This window comes from Pocillopora verrucosa, chromosome 5 (genome assembly GCF_036669915.1).
Source record: "Pocillopora verrucosa isolate sample1 chromosome 5, ASM3666991v2, whole genome shotgun sequence".
Lineage (NCBI taxonomy): Eukaryota > Metazoa > Cnidaria > Anthozoa > Scleractinia > Pocilloporidae > Pocillopora > Pocillopora verrucosa.
In genome coordinates, this window is record NC_089316.1 from 26,785,388 (window position 1) to 26,809,987 (window position 24,600).

At 37.4% G+C, this 24,600-nt stretch overlaps 2 protein-coding genes across 2 annotated transcripts; one reads left to right on the forward strand and one right to left on the reverse strand.

The window, feature by feature from the left end:
* Window positions 1-5,382: 5,382 nt before the first annotated feature.
* On the forward strand, window positions 5,383-10,952 carry LOC136281215 (fibroblast growth factor 1-like). Its single transcript, XM_066167508.1, has 4 exons — window positions 5,383-5,500; window positions 9,243-9,585; window positions 10,203-10,306; window positions 10,708-10,952. Exons 1-4 carry the CDS (start codon window positions 5,492-5,494, stop codon window positions 10,885-10,887), a joined length of 636 nt encoding a protein of 211 aa, XP_066023605.1. The 5' UTR covers window positions 5,383-5,491; the 3' UTR covers window positions 10,888-10,952.
* A 3,686-nt stretch (window positions 10,953-14,638) lies between these two features.
* Window positions 14,639-18,981, reverse strand: LOC136281250 (phosducin-like protein 3). The gene is made up of 4 exons (XM_066167580.1): window positions 18,659-18,981; window positions 16,609-16,752; window positions 15,602-15,810; window positions 14,639-15,170 (listed from the first exon to the last, which is right to left on the reverse strand). The coding sequence occupies exons 1-4, from the start codon at window positions 18,874-18,876 to the stop codon at window positions 15,016-15,018; spliced, it is 726 nt and encodes a 241-aa protein (XP_066023677.1). The 5' UTR covers window positions 18,877-18,981; the 3' UTR covers window positions 14,639-15,015.
* Between the last annotated feature and the right edge of the window lie 5,619 nt (window positions 18,982-24,600).

Below are 24,600 nucleotides of genomic sequence, written 5' to 3' on the forward strand. Positions count from 1 at the left end.
ATGACTACATTGTTTTTCCACTCCCTCGGGGTGAGCATAAGTATTTCTCCCATTACAATAATTTAATGATGCCGACACGTTGTGAGTAGGAAACTGTTAGCATCAGTCAAGGGATATTGTTTGATTTTAAAACCAAATTCTCAGAACATGACTTAAAAGAGAGGTACGGGAGACAGTAAGGAGAATTAAGATTTCGATCTTGGGTGGAGTGACACCTGGATCAACCTCTGTGTTTGCTTCAGCGTAACAGGCGACAAAGAGAATAGACATAATGGGAAAAAGTCGGGGAGAAGAACTGCAGAGATCGATTGCAGAAAAAGAAAAAAAAAAAAAAAGCCGGAACTTCAGCTGGAAAGAATGACATCAAACAAAATTCCGGTCCTTTTTATTTGGAATCACTGGTAAAGCTCTCAGCATGATCGGAGACATGAGATTATGATTGAAATCAAACAAAGTGTCAGCCTTTCTTTGTTTGGAATCATTGCAAAAGCTCTCAGCATGATCAGGACAAAATTGTACAATCATAAACTCTTGTCAGAGAAAATCAATTTGTCAAGAAAGCCGACAACAAAAACTTTCAAAGTGCATTATCCTTCCAAACCATGGTTTATCAAGTTATAGAGCAATTTATGAAGTTTCTAGAGGTGGAAAGACCTAGCTACGATTATAGATATCAGTGTTTCCGTAACCGACGAAAATATTTTAATTACACATTAAATATTTTTTTCATTTATACGGAAGTTCTAGCTTATCAAAGCAACCGCCTTTTTTCGGCCGACGAGACGAGATCACACTATTGAAAATGCCCCCAAATAAGCATACCGTATTAATAAACAGGAACAAATTTATTACGTTTTTGATTTCATTTTAAAACGCTTATCGCCCTCTGAAGTGATGATGCTGCTTATTTCAATATAGTTTCAGAGACTTGCACATGACTTTTGCATAATTCAAGAGAGCTTTTAAAACTCATTTTATATCTGTGCTATCTACAAGAATCGCACAACATAACAGTTATCCTCGAACAATACATATCCAATATATAATATACGACATCTATGTTGGCAATGTCGTTTCATGACGGATTTTTTAAAAGCTCAGAGATTCGAATCTTTAGAATGTATGTTAAGCTGTATTTACAATAGAGCACTTCAAAGATCAAAACAACATTTTGACTGTCTGTTGTACGTGTTTCATCTCTTATTCGTTACCTGTGGGACGCGAGTTTCGCAAGTCGTCGTTGAGTCTCTAAAACGCATTCTTAAGTCGAGCTTAAAATGGTTGCCTCTCCAGTAAGGTACAGAAGAAATGCTTTCCTTTTAAGTCCTGCAATCAGGTAGTTACTCGTGCAAGATGCACTCCTAATTCTGCTCTGATAATTTCTTCAATGGAATGTCTTCCGCTTCGAAGACTCTTCACAGAATCTTTAACTCTTAACGACTTCCGAGTTCCTTGAGATCTAAAATCGTAGTTACGAACCACAAATACATCACAAAGATATTTTTAATGTTGTTTTTGATTTTGAGCAGAGTTATTTACGTACACTGACGGTCGTTTATAAGAAAAAACTCTGCGGAATCCCATCCAACTTCCTTGTTCCTTAAGATCTAGAATTGTAGTTTTAAACCACAGAAATGTTATTGACGGATATTTTGAAATGTGTTTTGCTTTCAGAGTGAGCGTACCTGCTTAAGGTACCGGAATATTTGTGCTGTCTCAGCCAATATTTAAAAAGGGCATGTATGTGTGTTGGTTTTTCATGAGTGATTTAAAGTCTCTTCTCGCCGACACAAGAAAGTCTCCGTAAGTGTCCTTTAATATTTGTTTTGCTTCATCAAGAATACTTGACTTCGATTACCACAAAAGCTTCGAAACCCAAAGGCATTATTTTACACCGATTACATCGAGCAATGGTGAGTTGGATACAAAATTTGTGCTAATAGTCGGTATTGTTCGTCAGCCTTTAAGTGAAGGAGTCTATGTTATCTGTTTGTAGCTCGCAACATGTAATTTAAGTTGAATCAGTGAAAGAGGAACCAGCAAGAAAAAAAGTGGTTTCCTAACTTGTCGTAAGAACTGCACAATGCTAATAATCGAATATCATTCGCTCGTCAGTTTATCTGATACAAGAAGGTAGGCGCGTGGACGGCATGGTACAGTGAACTACGTAGTCAAATTTGCCTCGTTCCCAACATAAGGGTTCGTGGCTCAGTTGGTAGTAGCACCCTTACTAACGTTTGTGAGGCCTGGGTTGGAATCCCGTCGAGGCCTGCTTAAATTTTGTGTTTTCTTCATTTGTGTAGTCACGATTAATCGCGACAGCTACAAAGAAATAATGAACCTGTTCAGTTTTAATGGAGCCACTGTTTTGTGGAATAAGGAATAATCGTGTAATACAACAGAGAAAAACAAAGTACACATGCAGTAACTAACGTTATCATTCGCGTGAAGAGTACAATTCATCACGACGTAAGACGTTGTCGTCATTGCAACTTGGGTCATTATTTGGTGGTGTATGTATCCCTAGTGTGTCCTTGTCCAATCCTGTCACGGAAACTGAGATTTCTTAACAGAATTTTTACGTTTTTGCTTGATCTTAAATGACTTTCGATAATTATGTGGGAACTGGATCAACTTGCGCTGATACCCTTTTTTTTCGTCACTCTAGTGATAAATCTACACCTCTATTTCACGACTACAGACCTAATTTCACCGATTTCGCTAAGAGCTGAGGCCTGAAATAACAAGTTATTATCTCTGAAGATAACTAATAGCCATTAACTTCGATCCATTTTTTTCAGTACTTATTACTTATGTCGAGTTGTACACAATTTGCAAAACTAAATTTTCTTTATATTAATTTTTAATATTTCTTATCGACACGTTTACCAGATGGAATCATCATTGCCACCAGGCAGCCTTTGTAGTTTACCTTGAAAAGAATATACGCGGTGAAATTCTCCGGTTTTAAGCTGGTATTCTTGTGGTGCTGGCAGAATAGGCGTTGATCTATTGCAACAACTCGCTAAGTCATCGCACGGAAAGTCACGTCTGTTGATTTAAATCTCATACAATCTTCCATTATCACATGGTTTATTTGACCAACTGATTCTTAAGCTGTTGTAGGCGGAATAACGTTTTGCGAAAAGCATGGGCGTTACTTTTGATAGTTCTTCCGTGCCGCCATTCATAATTGAAAAAAAAATCATCTTCATTTAGTATTCTGAGCCTTTATAGACAGAGTTATCACTTATTTTGTCGCGTGCGTGGGAAAGAAGAGATTAGAATTTCCTGCGATAAAAATTGAGGCCCAGACCTCCTCATATGGCGCTTCTGTGCTTCACCACTGAGCTAAAGAAAAGTCTACGGCGAGATAGGCTTTTATTACTAGATTCAGATGAGCCCAGAGAGATGTTCTTTTGTTCTCAAAGGTTAACAGCTTAGGACAATGTTTTGCATAAATAAAACAAGGAAAGTTCGATTTGGTTAGCATGTTGTAATACCCAGTGGACGGAGTTCCAAAAAGGTGTCCTTATCAATAAACGAGAGAGTCGCCTACTCAGATCTCATATCGACCACCGCAATATTCATTAGCAAACATGGAAACGACCCGACACTTGAAACTTACATCCTGGTTATCCGCTTGTCAAATTAAAAAAAAAATTGGAGCTGGAAATTACCCACTCAGTTCTTATGCGCCATCTCTCAATGATGGAAATCATAACAGATTTGTGATTCCTTAGGTATTTGTCGAAAATCTGAGAATAAAGTTTGTAATGAAATTTCACCTCTAATTTTGCCATTCAAAGCTAAAGATTACTGAACTCAAGTTAACGTTGTTCTGTAAAAAAATTCAAAAATATAAAACATTAAACACGGGGTGGAATTCTTTAAAATGAGGTTCTGTACTTTTAAACTCAAGGGAAATGAGACTATTAACTTTATATAGTGGTTTTTCAACTGATTTCATAATGTTAATTGGCCACCATGAAGAGTTCCTGAAGCTGACGTCTCGTGCGCTAGCCCTTCGCCAACATAGTTAATCATGATCGATTTCATTTTTACAGATAATTTTGGAAATCGAGTCAGATTTCTGGTCTTAATTGTCTTTTTATCCTCCATTCATATCATTTTCAAACCTTTAAAATTTCAAACGAAAAAGGATCCGAACTATCTATGCTAATTTGTAAAGTGTATATCACGTGCTATATGAAAGAAAGCCATCTGCAGTTGCATTGTTCTCAAAAATCAGACATGGTTTTATTTACGACTCGCTCCATGGGTTTCTCTCACCTCGCCTTATTTCATTCTTTCGCACCTGCAGGGTGTGTATAAGAAGTATTTGGCACAAAAAATGTTTTGACTCGCGCGCAGTCAGAGATACACTGATACAATACGGCCAACATGTGCAGCGTGGGCGGGTCATTGCGACACGAAACAGGTGCTGTTCGTTACGGCAAGTGCCAATTTCCTCCACTCAGGTAAAAGGTTTTGTTCAGTCAAATGATTAACGAAGACACTAGAATGTTCAATTTCCCAAGGGATTACATTTACTTTCAAAACAGCAAAATTAGGGGATTAATTTATTACCTGTGAATTTTGAAGAAATAACGAAATCTTCGTAAAACAAGATAATAATTGAAACGGATATTAGCTTCTCTGTCAACTTAAACTGGTACTTTCAACACATGGATAGTTCTGACGCAAACGAAGTATTTTAGTCCAACAAAATGCCATTTTGCGTCATGTGATGTAAAATCCATTCGTTTTGTCGAGAAATTTCGATAACTTTTTAGCTTTTAAATTAAAACCATAACGTAATTCGCTAGCGATGGCAATTTCAGAGTGGATTGTTTGAAAGACAAGTTAGGCGAAGCGATTAGAAGGCATCATATGAAATCTAGAGTGAATGATTGCGAAGGAGTATTTCAAGATATCACAAGGTCTCCAAATTATGCATCATAAATGTAATATTTGCGTGGTGGGTGTGTAGTTATAGAAACACGCATAATAAACGCCGAGTCAACAGTTTTTAGTGAGGCAGCTGATAGGATTTGCTAAAGAGAGGAAGTCTTAGGAGATGATAGAAATATCACGGTAAATGAAATCTTATCGTACTCTGGGGATCTCCGCTGTCCAATTACGTCATCTCCTCTCGGGATTGGCGGGAAAAACACGACTAAGTTGTTTTGTCGCTTTAGAAGCTTTCAACTACGATGCCACATTTTTGTCTAAAACCTCTAAGCCATTAAAGATTTTGTTTATTCTATAATCATTATCGGAGGTTAAATTTAACAGAATTTTACGTCGCTTTCCTCTCGAAGTAAGTGGGTGGGCTTAATTTATTTTCGGGATGCGCCGGTAAATCGTCCGACGTGTTTCCGATCTCATTCATTTTAACTTCGCTTGGTGAAATATAAGCTTACCTAGCGACGGGTAATAATTTCAGGAGAGATCCGGCGAAGTAGATGAAATTTCAGTGTCTATTAGTATGTACAAGGTAAGGTTTCACGACTCCCTTTCTAGGAAGTAGAATTGATTTGTCCTATCTGTGAGAATTAGAACTTACTCGGACTTGGTTGTCTGACGTGTGCAAACGGTAATTACAGAATATGTGAACGCCGTTTTGAGGAAATTGTCGCTCGGTATTTTCCCAAAGTGAGCGTCAAACAGTCAACATTATTGTACATCAAGAATTTCGAAAATATTATGATTCTTTTTACGTTAAAACAATGAAAAATCGGGCTTTAAAATCGTGTTAGTTCGTTTAGTTGTGGACGAGTGGTCATGGTAGTAATTTGCGTTCCGTGTGTATACAAACACTGGCGCCCACAAACTTATGAATGAAATTCTTTTGAGGGGGTTATTTTGATAGTACATTACTTCTTAGTCTCAAGATGAATAACGTTTAAAGATTTTTCCGCTTCGAACGCTCGGCTGGAATTGATTGTTACATACGGTAGCTTTAGGAAACGTTTTGTGTGTGAAATTGAATAGCAGTGAATTCCACGTGCAAACTTCCTGAGTAAGGTAGTTTCACGCGCTTGGCGATTACAAGATATTGGCTTCTCTTTGCTTTTCGGTCGAAATGGCCAGATATGCAGCCTTCATAGAAACTGTAGGCGGTGGCCTCTTAAAAAAGGCTTTAGAAGGAGATCTGTCGAGATCTTTTACCAGTTAAAGCATTAATAAGGCAAGATGTCTCGTGACTCCCAACTTGAAAATTCGTTGCCAAGAGATTTCCGAACAAAATTTTGCCTTGAATTTTTCGTGAAAAATTCCATCGCCAATACCAGATGAATATAGTGCCATGCCAAATTATTATTATAAGGTCACTATTAAATCATAAGCCTTTGGATCAGTATTTTGAATAACTGTCGGTTAAAATTTTCAGCGAAAATTCTGATCAAATTGAAGCTTCGTGTTGTCAATATTTTATAATCAAACATTACTATCGAGATTTCTGCATCGATTTCTAGCTCTTACCGAGGGGATTCCAAGCAATGAAAGATTTCATTTTGGAATCAAACAGCACAACCTGTCACTAGATTTGATGAATCTTAACAGTTCATTCGAACTGTTTATTTTGATGATCACTCTTCCGTTTATTTTGGAAATGATATCTACTAATTGCTGATGGCATTTAAGAACTTCAGAGGAGTAGAATATTGTCAGCTCCCGCGGTAAAATATAATGTTTTAAACTAATAACTTTCCCGCCTCGCTCGATGGTAGGTTTCCTCGTAAATTCGTTGTCAAAGTGACGTCTACTTTACGGTCAATTTTACTGGTCTATTCAGGGAATTGATAATTGTTCAACGATTCTTATTATACTTAGATGTAGTCCGATCACTTAAAGACTAAACTGACAGCAATTAAGAGTAATTTTCTAAGTAATAATTACAGAATGCAACCTCGCTGACTTGCAAATTATGTCTCATTATGTATTTTTCTATGACCGCCTGTCCGATAGACCGGAAGACTTTTAGATGTTATTTACGCACGCATTACTAATAAAACCGCAACGTAGTTGTGAAAGAGCAAAGAATTCCAAACACTCATCATGTGATTTTGGACACTTTAGTTTTGTCGTATTGATCATGTTTTTGTTTAAAGAATTTCAAGTTCTTGATAATTAGATTTTTTCACGTCGGCGAGATTATCACTTCAACTTCCCATTCAACGATTATGAGTCAAAACTGACATCGATTGCATCAGCGTTTATCTATCGTTACGCAAACAAAGGCTTCGAGAAAGTATCGTAGTGATTTAAAATATCCGAGAAAGCAGAGCTCATTTGCTCAAAACACAATTGCCATTATTACAAGCTACTTTGAAAAGAACCTCATATCCAATACTTCGGAATTCATGTGACGCGATAAAACCACAGTAAAATTTTAATTTTTTATCAAGTGCAATCTTTTCATACCACAGTTTTATCAGATGGAATCAAAGCACCGAAACGCTAAGTCGCCGATGCAAATACGGAGGAATACATTTGTAAACAATATCTACCCACACACTTTTACTCTGTAATGTGACACCGCTGACCACTATTTTTCCTTGAGGCTGTTTCTATGTTGCACCCGAATATTAGCCCGGAAATGACGACAATATTTTTTAGGATACTTAAGAACCCTTAACGAATTTCCGGATGGTGGGTTTCTAAATTTAGCAAGCCTGAACTTCCATGACATTTCCTTACAAGGGGTTTATCCTTTCTTGACTTTTACGGCATTGACAAAAGAGTTCTGGCAAGGCAGAGTTGAAGAACGAACTGCTACGTCACAGGTATGCAGTCAATACAGCGGGCTCAAGTGTTCGAGGTGAAAAATTCAGATAAATTTGTGGAGAAAAAGGTGCTGGCATTTAAAATCGGGGCGTTTTGCTGTCGTTGAAGGCATTTTCCTATTCCCAGTGTTATTAAAGAAAAAATTAACTTTTAAAATATTTTGCGGGTGTACAAATTTTTTGGAGGCTGTTCTGTAAAAGAAAAGCGCAGACATCAGTCAGCTGTGTCTTCTGGCAAAGGGATTGGTGAGAGGGTGGGAAAAAAACAGCGGTCAAACTTAAGGCATGCGCAAGGGAAACAATCTCGGCCAGCCGCGTGCCAGTTTCCCGCGCGGAAGTTTAGTGGAAAACATCCGCTGTCTCACAGACTAAGAGAAACAATATTAAAACGTTCTTTGAATAATAAATAGGAAAAAATCGATAACTTTCGTACAAAATGCTTATTTAACCACAGTTTCCTCTTGATTTATCTATTTAATGTTTTGGGCCTTATCGGGCAGTTTATAATTCTTGAAAGACAACTTTGTTCTGACAGCCTGAAAGCACGCCACCAAGGCTATACAACTTTCTCACCTGAGAAAGTGTGAACGAGATAATCAACCCTCGCTACCCTATTGAAGTCGTATTTGACACTCGTGTACAGTATCACCTGATTCATGTCAGGCGACCGTAGGAGGTAAACGTCGGTTGTTTTCAAAACAAATAGCTCTTGTTTTGAAATGAGGTTGACCTTGGCCTGCCTCAATAGAAACATCTCTTTGTTTCCATTCTAGATAGCACCTTTTATGTCACTTAAATTTTTGCACATCCAAGTTTCACGTGTTTTGTTCAAAACGTCCTTATGTCCAGCGCCTTTATTCTAGATCTTCATGTACTTACTATAGAAGTGTACGTTAAGCCAAATCATTTTAATGTTCTGTTTTCTCTTGCGAATTGTAGAGCGAAAAGTAAACGGCTTTGCCGAAAGAGTGAATTTTTAACGCACGTTTAACTTTTAGTTACGGCGAGTTCAAAAAAAGAATATTAATTAAAAACTGTTCTCATTATCTCACAAAGGTGCTAGGTGAAAGACATTCCAACGTATACAATGCCTTAGAAATCAGAATGTTTATTGTTTCTCTGTGAAACTAAACTCTTACTGACCTTATAAGACTGAATTATAAGACTGTTTTGATCTGACCTGGTTATGTTGATTCACTGAGGTTTCTGATGAAGGTAAGAGTTGATTGTTTTCCTGAGAAAAACCTTTAAAAAGGTAAAATAAAATTTGAAAGAGTTTACTTCTTGTTTCCGTTCATCGAGAGGAAACTCTGGCCAAGGCCGGTAGTGATTTGAAAGCACATGCAACGCAACCATCTCATTAAGCCTTTATGCTCTCAAAGAGAAATCTAAACCATTGTTATGGCCTGGTTGCCGCAGTTACTGAGTCAAAATGTTGTTACTTGTTTCCAGGTTTTATTGGCAAATGCGCTGAGTTGGATTTTGCTGTTGTGTGTTTCCCACTCAAGTTTCCTTCCGTCGGAAGCGCTGCCGGTCGGAAACTCGCCGAAGGGCAGTCGAAGGGAGGCGAGTGGTTTCGATGATGACTCGGATAACGTAGAACAGGCATTTATCTCACCTGAACATCAGGTGTATATGCGCCTTACGATGAATAAACCACAAATGGACAGAAACTTGCATAAAAAACCTCCGACATACGTACGGAGGGGAAAATTATTTAATCGCAATGGTTACCTTTTAAGAATTAAACGCGATGGAACCGTGGACGGGACTACGGACAGTAATTCTCCTCTAGGTAAGTGCTTCAATAAATTTTTTTGTTTTAAATAAAAAAAAACGAAGAAGTCAAGTGACCTAATTTGAATGGAAAGGTCTAGGTATAAACCGTGATACGAGTTACATGATGTGATCTTCAGACAAAAAACTCTACTCTTCAAGTACTTTTAAGGCTCGATTTCCCGCCGCAGTTTGGGAAGTGAGCCTGCGTTCCTTCCCCGTAGAGACTCCAGAAGATCGAAAAAAGGAGTCGAGAAGGCTTTACACCCCTGTCATTTGACAAAGAACCAAACTTGCCCCACCCCTTTGGTTTTTGAGTGGGCTTTTTAGCACTCATACAGGCTTGCCGAAGCTCAACCTGATCTGACAGCAAAGTATCACGAAACACAGCGGTCAGACGCGTGTGCATGCGCGAACGTTTTAACGAATGAGGCGTACTTTCGGAGCCAAGTTGTGTTTTTCGAAATTTTGCGCGGGAAATTGGCGTGCGGTCGGCCAAAATTGATCTATTTGCGCATACTCGACGTTTGACCGCTGTGTTGTCTTACGATAAACAACTTTTTTTAACTATCACTAACACATACTGAGCGGTATTCCAGGAAACTAATCTACTTTATTTTTTTCATGTTCCAACAGCTGAATTGGAGTTCCACTCAATCGGGACCGGGTTGCTAATGATACTGGGCCTGACAAGTCAAAGATATTTATCGTTCAGTGAAAAAGGTGTCTTACAGGGAATTGTAAGTAGAAATGCTCAGTTTTATGTGATTGTTAAGAGATAGGGATTTAATGGCTGCTCTTTATACCGGCCGAAAAATCTAGATTGAGTCACTAGTTTTTACTGTTGCTACTCTCTGATTGGTTGATCTTTCTCAACCAATCACACGAAAGCTTCAAGGGCTACAGTTGAAGTAGCCCTGAGCATTTTCCCAGGTTTAACACCGTATGCGCTTCAAGTTCTCATTAGCTGACTGCTTTGATACCTATGCTGTGATTGGCCACAGCGTTGTACTCGATACACAGGCGCAAATAGGAAAAAGGAATATTTTGCGCTCTTTTCACTCCAATACTGCTGCTATAAGGCTTTTAAACTTCCGCCATTTCTCCTCACACTGTTTATTTTTTCTTCTAATCGAAATAGGAGGAACCGTCGCTAAACTGCGTTTTTAAGGAAATTCAGGAAGAAAACACGTACCATTCGTTCTTGTTGTACAAAAACACAAAATGGTTAGTTGGAATAAAGAAGAACGGCCGAGCAAAGGGGGCTTCCCTAACAAGAGTAGGTCAAAAATCAACGCAATTTATAGTTAAATACAATTAAAGTTATATTAATCTATTATTTAACTAACGCCATCTGAAAATTCAATATAGAATTAAAAAGCCAGTACTGTTAGTCAAGTGCAAATGTTTCTGTTACGAGAAAGAAACTTGAATGAAACCTTAAATTTCACACAAAAAAATTTAGTTACAGTTTGCGAAGCAAACGCGCCTTTTATGTCCTTTCTACGTTCTTCGGCGTTTTTCCCTCGTAGAAGAAGGAACGTGAAAAACGCAGTAATTGATGGTAGCCACGAAACGATGATGTCGTTTCTTGGCTGCCATGAAAAGTCATAATGTATTTTCATTTTAAATTGGAGGTGAAGTCTTCAAATTGTCAAATTGAATCACTCTCGTTAAGTGTTTTTGGAATTAATATATTGTGCTGGATTGTCTCAGACAGTCTTAAATATCGACCGCAGGCGGTGTTGAAAAAAACAAAATAAAAATCGGCCGATTGAAAAAAAAGTATGTTGCCAAGCAACGAATTGCAAATTTAGTTTATCAAAATACAGCCGCAGCAGAAACATTTGTATTTGCACTGACGTACTTTCTTTTGTACCCCAATCACTTTATTTGACCGCGTTAAATACGCATGCAATACGCGTATACATTGCGTCCAACATGCATTTTAGGGCATGGTTCGTCGACTCGTAAAACGTGAACGGACTTTTAAGGGGAAAACTTAAATGTTGTGATGAAAAAACTGTTTGGCAAATCTTCCAAGCTCCATCTGGAGAAGTATTTTTACTCAGAATATAACCAAACTATACTTGCGGGGAAGTTTTCTTGTTTCCAGCTTTGGGTATGGATGCAACAGCATTTCAAAACCGAGTAGAACTGGGTTCTTTAAGTTTTAACGCACATGCTTTTTACGGCAAGCCGCTGGCCGATAAACCTCACTGTGGTTTTTTGATCGGTGATAATGATGGTATTCTCCTAGTTTGCCTCACGAAGATGTATTGACTACGGCTGTTATTGTCTAGTAGCTTTTCTGTGATACCAGGTATAACAGGAAGCTGTTTAGCCTCGTCAAAGTATTCCGATGCCTATCATTATTGTAAATTATGAGCGAAACACAGCGGTTAAACGTCTGCACAGGGGCAAACGTAACAACAACTATGTGGCAAGCTTTCAGGCCGTCAGAACCAAGTTGTCCCTCACGAGTTACGTACAGCCACACGAGCCAGTAAGTCACGGCGCTCTAAAGACGTATAACTTTTTTTCGGTGAGGCTCGAAAAAGAGTTGTAAATAAACTTGATAATCTTTGTTTCCTTTTTGACCAATTTCTATTTACGTCTCAATTATCCTTCGCTTATGCTGTGAGACAGCGCTAGTTCTTAATGTTTTCTTTAGAAATTTCGCGCGGGGAATTGGCGCGCGGCCGGCCAGAATTGATTCCGTTGCGCATGCTTGACGTTCGACCGCTGTGTTGTGACCTGTGTTGCATCGTCAGAATGTTTAAGGTAGCTATTGTCGGTTTAGTGAAAAAGGTTTGTCCGGGTACGAATATATAGTGTCAGAATTTGGGTGTCTCCTTTTTCAGCCGAAGAGTCGCGAAACGTTATTAATTTCCTTGTAAAAGCTTGGGCGGTACAGCCCGTTAATTCAGATCTTTTTCTGCAAAATTTTGATGTTTTTCTTACTATGTAAGAACAAGTAAGCACTGATGGAGCTTTCGTAAAAAATTCGGTCATGTTAGAAATGTTATCCCAAACGGTGATAGTCTACTTATAGTTTTCTTGCGTTATTTTGTGCGTCTGCGTTAGATTAGATTAGGTTTGCATAGCTCTCTTTGGCTAAAAATATTCAACTAATCAGAGCAAGTTTACAGTATTTGTAACCAATTAGCAGCAAAGTTTTCTCTCAAGTACGTTTCATTCGTTTCCTTGCGTATTTCACCGGCTGTGGTTTTCCCGCGCTTAGCATTGGCAACACGTTTCTTCTTCATGAGGTCTCATATATTGGTCTGTTTAAGATATCAGTTGGTGATTGGTCAATGGGAAATTGCACTTAGCCTCCGTTGTTTCAAGCAGAGACATTTTTAGGTTTTCAACCGTTAACAAAAAGAGCAAGTGTTTAAGAATTGGTTACAACAACAACTCTTTGAATTTGCCAGTCGACGAATTAAATACGCGGCGATAAGAATAAGGTTTATTAAGTCTAGATGACCTTATCATTTCGATCGCCAGATCTTGCGATATACTTTTGTTGATCAACAGAACTTTAAAATACTCTCATTTACCTCGTTAGTTACTCAAATCCTCAGTTGTCTATAACAATATTATTTAATGACTCACGGTTCATCGTACAGAAATACATTACATTATTTATTTATCACGGTTTGCAGATACATCAGCTCGTTAGAATAACTCTTTCACTTCCACAATTTCACCTACCTACATTTCCATCGATGTAAGTTACGAGAATTTGGTGTGAAGTCAAATCAGTTTCTTTTTGTTGATATTTTTCTTTATTCTCATCACCTGTCTGCTCAATATTGTATTGATACTGTAAGAGGAAATTAGTTCCTCGTCACTTGTAGGAGTGAAAGGGTTGGGTGGCTTTGCCAGATTGTCCTTGTGACGCGTTTCTATCGCGTTTAAGACGCGTTTCTCATGCGTTCTTGGAACACGACAAGCCTCCTATCTAGCGCGCCAGTTTATTTTTTTTCTCGAGAAATCTAACTTAATTTTATTTTACTAAACACGATAAAGACACAAGATTTACGTAGCGGTAATTTTTGTTTCCAAATCTGTAGTTTTAATTACAAGTTAATAGTCATATATATCATTTCAAAGGTGGAAACTTATTTCAAATAAAAGTTAAAAGTTATTGTTTATTTAATGTAAGTACCACGACGTATTAGGACTGTGAGAAGTAACAATTTGACCCAAATAATACAGTGACAAAATTATTTAAGGAGGAATTCTCCTCAATGTACATGATCTTCAATGATCAATTGTAAATAGCCAGAGAAGATAGATATGTTGGCAAAAAACTGTTAATGTATTTTTTAAGCAAATATTTGCAATAAAACCAAAGAAAAATCTTGAAATCTGTGTTTATGATTTCGACTTATTGGAGAGAGTCAGTGGTAAAAGAATTTTCCCAAATCTTGTACCCAGGCCTCCTACTGCCAAAAATTGAGAGCACAATTGCTAACATTGGTTGTGAAGAGGACAACTGACACAGGTTAAAAAAGAGCCTTTTTTTTTTAAACTCTCCTTAGCTCATTTATTTGTCCCCTCTAAGTAATTAAAAAAGTTTCCCCACCACTTTTCTGTCTATTAAAAAATTAAGTGATAGGTAGATACTGTAATTACTTGCAAAGTGCTCTGGGCACTCATAAAATGTTTGAACCTTTGGAGCTGGCACTTATCTGAGGAGGGCACTTTTTCAAACTTGGGTGCTTATTTGATCCCCACCATTTTCAGCAAGTATTAAGTTAACTTTGCAACAAAACAAGAAATAATAACAAAATGTTTAGATGTCTATACACAGGCAGTGAATTAAGAGATTGTAAGTGAGTCATGAAGTAATAATCAAAACTCCTCCTTATTTGAGGTTGGGTGCTTAATCAAATAAACAGGGATTTCTTAAATTTGTTTCTTGAGATAATTTTCAAGATGATTTTTAAATGTCTGACATAATGCATCCTGCAATTCCAAGCTCCAACATTTCCTCTCCCTCCCCTCCCCCAAGCAATGCTTTGGGCATTTGAACTTTTGACCATAAATTTATTCGAATATCTCCCCTCCCCCCCCCCCCTCAGGGTAAAGCTTGTTTTTCAATGCCCGAGCCAATTTTTTTGTACAAGGCCATATCAGTGACAGTGACCTTCTACACATTGACAAAGTGTTGAAACCCAGACCTTGTAGACCGTTTCTTCTGAGCCATTCACTTGCAAAATGAAACTATTTACCTTGAACACCTCAACATTTAAAGATTCAATTATTGCATTCTACTTGTATTCCCACCCCACCCCAGCAGGGCAAGGTTCAGATTTCCCACCCCCCTAGGCACAGACCATGGTCAAATGCTGGTGAGTTACCCAAGGCAGGGGGGATGTTGAAGCTTTAAGTTTGTTGGGAAGTAAAGTAAATATATCCAGTAATTGCTCTCTGGATGCTATTCATCATCATCATCATCATCACTATCTGAATCCTTAGCGTTCATCTGTTGCAAAGAACTTGTCATAACATCATGAACTTTATTCTTTTTACGTGGATCCTCTTCTAAGTCTGTTTTTACTGCCCCAGCTTCAGCCAACATCCATTCCAATTCTATAAATATAGAGTATAGAGATATGGCACCAATATTAATCACTAAACAAGAAATAAATATGGAACATAAATTGATTTGTTTATAGTTGTGCCATCATGACTGGAGACATTTAGGATTGTAATATGCCCTTTGACCTAAGAGTGACTAGCATCTAATTTCTCCATATAATGTCAGCTCTGAATCACACACTTAGGTCACAAGAATAACAAATCTCTTGATTGTTACACAAATTCTCCTCATCACAACCTAAAGAAATGTATAGAGAGCAGTAAAGATAATACTGATACTGATGTGAGGGTGTAAAGAGTTAAAAAAAAAAAAAAACCAATAGCTCAGAGCACTGAAATTTAAAGAGAGACTACTGCACAGTACCAGAGAATTCAGTTATCATCAGATCTCTGCCTCTCTCTTTTTATTCAATACAACTTACCTTCAATCTTAAGATTCATTCCTCCAAATGCAAAAGGTCCTACAAACTGTTTCTTCATGTCCTCTTCGCAGTAGATAAATATCGTTGGAAGATGTCTGTCAGGATAGTTTGGTATACACGTTGTTGATACACTCTTTAAAAATTTTGTGGTTGGAAACTTCTCAGCCAGGCGCGTGAGGAACTGATTTACTAGTGTACATAATGGAACACTTTGCTAGGTTAAGGAAGATATGACTGTTAAATGCATATTTTGTAAAAAAATAATAATCATATTTTTTTAATCTCAAGACATGTTCAGCAGTCCCAGACATGATTTTCAGCTGACCCGTTAATTCACAAGATCTGTTTGTTAATTCTCCCCTCTATCTGCTACCCATTTCCTTGTCAATGAGTTCCGAGAATTTGGTGCTGGATCAAGATAACAACCTCTACCTGATGAGTTTGAGTATTCTTATTACCTGCTTGCTGGATAATGTAGGGATATTATAGAGAGAAGTTACAAGTTACTCACTTTTGGGACTTAAAGATTTCAGTTTATCTTTCTTACAAGTAAAAGGTTGCTTCTTTTGAGAGGAAACGATAACATTTCTACCATGGTTATTTTTTAAAATATGGATGTTTAAGGGAAAAACATTTTAATGTTAATTGCTTTCTTATACTTGTAACATTGTATTCCATGATAGACGCAAGGTGCTCCATGCTAGTCCACAAAATATTCCATGGTAGATGCAAGTTTTTTTTTTTCAATCCTTTAAACCCTAATATCATAATGCATATTCTCCACACTGTTCTCTATACATTTCCTAAGATGTTGACAAGGAGAATTTGTTTAACAATCAAGGGCTTTTTTGGTTGTTGATCATTTTTTCTATTCTCATGACCTTACTGTGTGATTCAAAGGTGACACTGTGAAGAGAAAATAATTCTATACAAGTCACTCTTAAGGATCAAAGGGAGACTGATCCTTATTTATTACGAATTGACGCATGTGGATCACAAAAGGATACCCAGGTTTGTAGAGATGAAGAACAACCCAGATTCCTTTGCCAGCTTTATTGACTTCGTCCACATAGTCCTGGGCAGAAATCTCTCTAACATCACCAAATTTGGATGCCTTCTGAAATTTCTGTATTTCTGCCAATCTTTGTTGTCTTCAAATAAAACAAATTAAATAAATAAAAATAAAAAACCATAATACTCAAATGTAGAGAAATGGTGACTCCCTCTAAGAAGATGTACAGGTGAAAGAATAATCCTAGATACCATTCAGTGCCCTGTGTCCCTGGAGTTTTAATGAAAATGTTTATAGGATTTTGTATCCAAAGAGCAAGATGCTTAAATTAATCCTTTAACTCCCAGATCAAATTTGTAATTCTCCTTACTGTCAATCATACAATTCTTTTAATGTTAGTTTAGAGAATTTAGTACTGGATCAACTAATTATCCCCAAATTGATATTTTTCTCTATTCTCATTACTTATCTGGTTGATATTGTATTGATATTGAAAGGAGAAATTCTGTCTTGGTCACTTGTGGGAGTTAAAGGGTTTAGAATGATTTAAGGTCATACCTATGACTCTAACAAGAAAAAGAGTCGCAGTCACTTTAAACAATACAGTCTGTCCCAAAGATGTACCACAAGGACTCATCTCTACATGCCACCTAGGGTATCCTTCAAACTGGTAGAGTGCCTCCACTTTCACAAGAGAGGGGTGGGTGAGAAACACAAATGACTAGTTTGTTCTCTTACATGCATAATCAGTTATATAAACCTCAGAGATTAACACAGATTATAACAATTGGATAGAAGAAAAAGGTGAAAATTCAATAGGTAAACAGTAAACAGGGAGTCTGTAGTCAACCAGTCTTAGGACTAACTTTGAACCATTCTGATAATAAAACTCACTTTACAACATCGAGAATTTCAATACACTGTTTAAGATATTTATTAGGTAAAAGCTGGTTTTCACATGTAGGGAAATCCTAGATGATTGGTAATTTCACTATTTCCCAACTATTGCAGATTTTGTGGATGTAAATTGGGAGAGTACCAGATGTTTGTCTTGGTAGATTATAGACACCACTTCACCACTTCATTTGTGACTCATGAGCAGTGGAGCCAAGCAATATAAGGAAATTGGTAACAAGGTAAAATTATCACCAATGTCCCCAACAGTAAAAGTATGAGTTTTTCTTATCTTCAATAATCTCTGATCATTGCAGAAATCTGGGACACGCAGAGAAAATATAAGTACCTTAGAGTTTCTGAAAATTGTCGCTCACTTTGTTCAGAAGATTGTTTTAAAATTCTGGACTCTGCTTCCACAAGCTTCCAATTGAAAATTAAGGAAGCCATGCACATCCTTTGGGCGCAGCCATCTTTAAATTCGCAGGTCAAACACTGATCTTAATTTATCCCTTTCAAAATAATCAGTCTCCCTTAGAATAAATAGTTTCACTTTTTTTTTGGTTTTTTTAATTATTCTTGTTAACGTCTTTATTATACTATTTATTGCATAATTTCATTTTGTTTCTCATTAAAAAACTGACAATGGATGATGCTTCATCCGAAACATGTACTGTTTTCATTAAAAATTATAAAACAAATGAATTTCAAAAGCATTGTGAGGTTCATCACAGCGATAATATAATATGTAATAAATACATATAAATGCCTCTGATTTTGAACCATCTCAGAAAGTCAGGGATGTCTTCCATTCCAAAACTTCCTTAGTCTGAAAACTCTGAGACAGGTCGGGAATGGTGAAATTTCTAACCATCTAGGGTTTTCTTGACATATGAAAAACCAGGTAACGTCAGGTAAGAGTAAAAAAAAAAAGTTCTTTTGTTGACTGAACTGACAATTGGCATGTATCTGTCTTTAACTCCTTAACACAAGGTATTTTTATTTTGAATCAGCTAAGGTTTACCATTTTCATACTTTAAGTTTTCATTGCCTTATATGGTAAAAGCAAGATTGTCATTGACAGCAATAGCTTTCACGTCTACTTCATGCCGAAATAAGAAAATAAAATCCGTACAAAAAAAATTTCCTACCTATACTGTAGCAAAACACGTTCATCTTCCTCATCTTCCAGTTCCTCTAGTTCCTCTAAAGTCATATCTTCATACGCTTTCACTACATTTCCTGTTTTCTGTTGGACAGTTTCTTCTACAAGATCGATAAGTTGATCTTCACTAACTTCTTTTTCGGGTAAAATTCCGTGTCGACGTAAGGCATCGTTCCATTGGGTATCCTCGCTGGGGTTTTGCATTTCTTAGTCTGTTAACTTTGATATGTTACCAATTATCGGGTGTTAAAAGTGAAAGAATTTGCTTCAACCCTCTGCTAACTTTACAATAACTTTACGATCATTGAAAGATTGGTAAATGGTCAGCAGCTTATATTTCCAAATATTGCTTCGTTTGTGTAAGTTTCACCAGGTATCTTGAACAACACAAACATCTTGAGCTAATTTTTCCCCACTGAGATTATATTTTTCTTAAAAAATATACCATTTTCGATTTCCGAATTTGATTCGAACTTTTTGTATTTATCGAGTCTTGACAGGATAGAAACAAAATCGTAGAAAAGTGGGTAATATTCTAAAGAAACCTTTGTGCACGCCGAGATAATTTGGTTTAATAAAATAAGTTTATAATGTAAATAGTTTCTGAAGCTGACGTCTTCAGCGTCAGCCTTTCGCCAGCTTGAGCGAATTATGACAAGTTCTATCTACAAATATTACGCTATCAACATTGTTGATCTTAGCAGCATGCAGGACGGGTGTCATATGAACTTCGCTCACCGTGGAGTTTATGTGGCTCAGTGGTAAAGCATCGGAGCGCGGAATCCGAAGGTTTGAGGTTCGATTCGTCATGGGAACTCAGAATTTTTTCCTTGTCCCACGCTTGTGAAAAAACGAAAAAAAATCTATGTCAATGTATGAAAAGTTTATGAAGATGGAGCTACGCTATTAGTAGGACTGCTTGGTAACTTGTCTAACATTAGAAATACAAGAATGATAAGTTGAATGAAATCTGAATGGGATTTAAGGGTGCCGATTTGAAAGATTAATTTTTTTTTCTAGAGTTCTGTATCTTTTCAAACTGCCTAAACATGAAGAAAGGCCTCAGAAACCACGTCTAGCCTAGAATGATACGAGAGATCAAAGTGTCTAGCAAAATAAAGTGAATATGCAGTTTTCCTTCTAAAACTAGGAGACATACCAAATACACGATCATTCGCTTGAAGTTATTTTCTAACAAAAGATTGCAAAGTGATTATATGGCATTCGGGGGCCATCCTATATGACGCTACTGAAATTAATTGCGTTCTTTTAAACTTCTAGAGGATGGAAGGTTCGCTCGATTCCAGTACTCTAACGGGCGTACATCAGTGTACGTGTTTGTCGGTGAGAGGCTGTGAACCTTAATGAAAATCATTTCCGTTAGCAAACAGAATTAGAGGTTGCTAAACGTGGGCGTGTTGCTGCCTGTTGCATTTCTTTTTCTTTTTTTTGTTTCTTTTTCTGTTTAAATTCATATAAGCTTTCGTGGGCTTATCAGATTTACAATTGACGTCATTGTATCCGGCAAAGATCTATGTACTATACCGGAAGTAAAGAAAAAAGCCGGTCTTTAATCACTAGATAAATGCTGTAATTCCTAAGGTCACACGATTACAAAGAAACATTCTTTTCATTTTATGTTCTGACCGGTCACCTATGATAAGGAGATTTTTAACGAATCAGTAATGACTACTTTTCCCAACACGTGCCGATGGGGAAATGTATAAATCATTGCGTAGAAGAACAACCACTTTCAAGTCTGAGAATCTAGCCTAGAACATTGAAGGAAAAGTGTCGTCGCAGCAACAGTAAGATGTTATGACGAAAATGTGCATGCGCACATGTAAGGAATGTGCTGGCCTTTACGCATGCGCATGCGCATGCGCATGCGGCAGAGGAATGATTCTCTATAAAGAAGCAACAGCAACCCTCGCTTGCAATAAAGATAAACCTAAATCCTTTAACTTCCACAGGTGATTAACATGCGACTTCTCTCTATAATATCCATACTATATCCAGCAAACAGGTGATGAGAATACTCTAATTTATCAGGTAGACGTTGTTATCGTGATTTAACTCCAAATTCTCGTAAAAAATTTAAAAGGAATTGTTAGTTAAGGAGGGAGAATTACCAATCAGATCGTTGTAGTTTAAAGGTTTAAAAAGTCGCCTACACTGATCGGATGAAAAGATACTGGCTGTAGCTACGCTTGTGCACGTTTGTTATCAATGCTTAGTGTAACCTTAAATTGTCAAGTGCTTTCTTTATTATTTTCAGTGGTCACACAGATCAAGAATTGTCAGTGATGCAGTTTGAAGTAAACAGTGATAGAACAAAGACTAAAAAGGCTGGCACTTTAAACAGTCGGTAACCAAATATTGATCCATATCCATCACACGTAGATTTTTGCAGTCAGTCAGTTTTCTTAAAAAAAAAAAACAACACTCGCGCTGTTCCACAAAGCGCACAAAAAAGACTTGAGAAAAAAGTTTGGCTTTTCAGCAAAATTTTAAAATTATTTTCTATGTTTTCACGAGCAATGACGTATTTTCCTTCAGCAAATCAAGAAATAAAGGCAATAAACTTGTCCTTAATGTAATCCCCTTTAAATTTCTAACTGGTTCTCTTATCGCTTGATCTTCATGACTCAATTGATATCCAATAAATCTCGTGATATCTTCTTTTTTCACAGGGGAATGTCACGTAAAGGCCACTTATGCCTCAAAGCAAAGGTCTTGTTCCCACAAAGTACTTAGTTGTCATGACAACTGATGACTGCGTCGGCGTACGACTGATATAAGGGTCAACTACTTTTTCAAGGCAGGAAATTTAAAAGCGTCTTTTAGTTCGAATCTTTGATGATTTTTTTGCTGCAATTGAGGGTCTTAAATCGCAAATTTTAGTTTAAAAGTTCACCAAGAGCTCTTTCAGCGAAGTCTTAATGCTTGATTCACAGCGTGCTAAATTTCTATCATTAAGTGAAGTAATCCTCTTAAACTTCAATGGCAGTTGGATTATCAATTGATTTTTTCTTTTATGGGGATTATGCCCCTTCCTAATCAGTCAAAAAAATAAAATACTCAGAAACAATAAACTTCCAAAGGGATTACTTGAAAAATGATTAGGTCTGAGAACAATTCCATTAGGGGCTGTAATGTCCATTACCGCTCATCACGTAAAGGTTACCACAAGTGCAAGGGGGAGGAGAGGGTCATTATTTAGGTAGGTCATAGCTTTTGAGCCAGTTTAGACCAAATATTTTTGTCTTTTCGAAGCAAAACGAATAACAGGGAGAGAAAAGCAAGTAAAGCGATGATTCTCGCTGATAAGCTGCAATTTCCTTCCATTGCAGAAGAAAAGAAAAGTAAAACAGAGATTCAGGCTTTGACGTGATTCAAACGCATGCCTCCCAGATGCTACAAACTGGGCTACAAAGCCACACGCCGGGAGGACTGGGAGCGGGGGAACATTTTAGAGGGTTTTTCTACGCCTTAGAGGTATCTTCTTTAAAATTAAGAACTAGAAAAGTGAGCAAAATTTATCATCTGAACTTAATTCCCTACCGGCTTCGGAAGCGATGTGAATTTTAAACACAGCTCAAACGAGAGAGTATAAATATGTTCTCTTGAGCTCAAGTGCCCAATTCAAATACCACGTATAAAAACGTACGTGGACTTTAGAACCAGGATTGACCGCAGATGTGGAAAATGGCATGTTCTAATTTGAAATAGAGTCAGGAATTGGAGATTTGATCAGTTGGACCCCTGCCAAGAATCCCTAGGTGTATTCCCGCGCGTAAAAATCGCTCTAGAATAAAGCTTAATTTGTTTATTCAGTGGTACCACAGTTCTACTTAGCTTTTCTTTGCTTTTTAGACCCTATTACGCAAAATACATATGAAAGATACTGAAAACCACTCAAGACAGACATGCAGACGGCGGAAACATTTATTTAAAACATTCCGTTAGAAGAGAGACATTTACTCAACCCCAGCAAAATAAAACGTTTTCGGCAAAGTTCTTATTATATCCATTGCGTTAAGAACTTCAGCATCCTTGATCATTGAATAATGACGTAGCAAACATGTAATTTACGTTAAGTTTTGCATTTTTACAGTGTTTCAGTGCTTTGCCTTAAATGAAAAGCCTGCCCTATTTCAAGACCTTTCTAAACACGCCAAAACAAACTTCCGAGAGATATACAAATTTCTATCCGTTCCTCGTAAAACTGAAATTCCGTTAGTTGTGGGCCTTGTTTGAAGGGCAGCTCTGAATTCAATGGAGATCTTAGGTTGTTCTACATAGACTAATAAAATTATCATGACAGGCTGGCTGACCTGACGTGATCACGTGATCACTTCTATGGACGTGACTTCTGACTGAACGAAGCCGGCTACCACGGAAAAGCCGCGATAAAGATGAAAAGGAAAAGTGTAAAAACTGTGAAGATAAGCCTTCGAAACTACGCACTTCAGTTCACTACCAACTGAGTCGCGATTTCACACTGGCCCATTATTCCAGCTGTAAGACTTCTGGCAGAAAATTAGCTATTCCGAAAAAAATTTGTTTCCGTCCGTTTTAAGTTAATCTTGTGGCCGGCCAGAAGAGGGAAACCGGAGAAATGCTGCGGAATTAGCGGTTTTTCGAACTTAAGGATGGTTAGAAAATCTTCTTGGATTTAAAACTAATTTCAGCAAGTATTTCACAATTTCTGGTTTTGTACCATTTGCAGCTCAGCTGTCAATACCAGCTGGTGAGCTCGGGAAAAACGGGTTGAACAGGAGAGAGGTCATCCAAAACAATAATAGAGAGTAAATGCTAATGATTTGATCCCTTAACTTATAACTGAGAGGAGATAATTGATGCATGTTCCTGAAGAACTTGTTAAAAATAAACCTTGTAAAAGATTAAGAGAGAAAAAAATGTGTGTGTCACAAAATGAAAATATTGGCTCCTATTTTAAAGAAAGAAGGTAATTCATTTACCTTCTGAGAGAACTTCAAGGAGACGAACAGCGAGCACCTTCGACATTGTAAACTCATGTGTGAAAACGTCCCCCCACCTTCGTTCATTGACATCAGTTGCAACCCTAAATTTCGTGGAGCGCTTTGAAAATGGTTGTTTGCGGTAAGTCGGATGGCTTAAGTTATTTCTAAACAGAATGAAGAATAAAGTAACTCAACAATTCGCTCTGTCAGCCATGACTAGCTTTAATAAGCTAAGACAAGTGCATGACCTTGAGCACGGGCTAGCTGTGGCGAAACTTGATTCCCCTGATAAAGTTCTGAAGGATTTACTCGTTCTTCGAGATACTTGTAATGTGAAACAATCGGAAAACAAAGAGCTTTTTGTCTTCGCTACTTTAGAATTATGATGGAACAAATTAAGTGGATGAGAAATTTAAACGGACTTTCCTTTTATCACTCATCAGATAGTTCGATAGGCAGGCATTTTGCCCAGAACCAAATGAACTTTTAACATAACCGTCTGAGTTACATAAGTTAAATCGTGCTGGTTTTTTTTACAAAAAGCGTGAATCACGTTTTCATGGCAAAAATGTAGGATTAAATGGTTATGCGGCATGTTTCCCAACAACTTGTGAAATACCTGGTTCTTTCATGGACATGAAACACAATGCAGATACCATATTGACAGAAATCGTTTTGCAATCTGAATCATGGAATCTTGACTTTCATAGCACCTTGTTCGTGCATCCCCACATGGCAGCTAAATTATCATATTTTCAAATATAATTCGTACAAGTTTTTCTAAAAAGATTTACTGATTTATGATGACAAGTTCTGTCAACGCAAGTGCTCTAATCAGGCTAAAGCGGTGTAAAAGCTTTCCAGATAATTTTCACCGGATGTATCATGTTACCGGATGTTACGTCAATCTCGTTGCAACAGCACCGCTTTCCTCTCAATA

Coding starts and splice junctions, on each gene's coding strand:
- LOC136281250 (XM_066167580.1), bottom strand. CDS start 18,876: ATGCAAAACCCCAGCGAGGATACCCAATGGAACGATGCCTTACGTCGA. Junction 15,811..16,608: donor CTTCATCTCTACAAACCTGG/GTATCCTTTTGT, acceptor AACCTAGCAAAG/TGTTCCATTATGTACACTAG. Junction 15,171..15,601: donor AATGAATCTTAAGATTGAAG/GTAAGTTGTATT, acceptor CTATATTTATAG/AATTGGAATGGATGTTGGCT.
- LOC136281215 (XM_066167508.1), top strand. Junction 9,586..10,202: donor GGACAGTAATTCTCCTCTAG/GTAAGTGCTTCA, acceptor ATGTTCCAACAG/CTGAATTGGAGTTCCACTCA. Junction 10,307..10,707: donor AAGGTGTCTTACAGGGAATT/GTAAGTAGAAAT, acceptor TAATCGAAATAG/GAGGAACCGTCGCTAAACTG.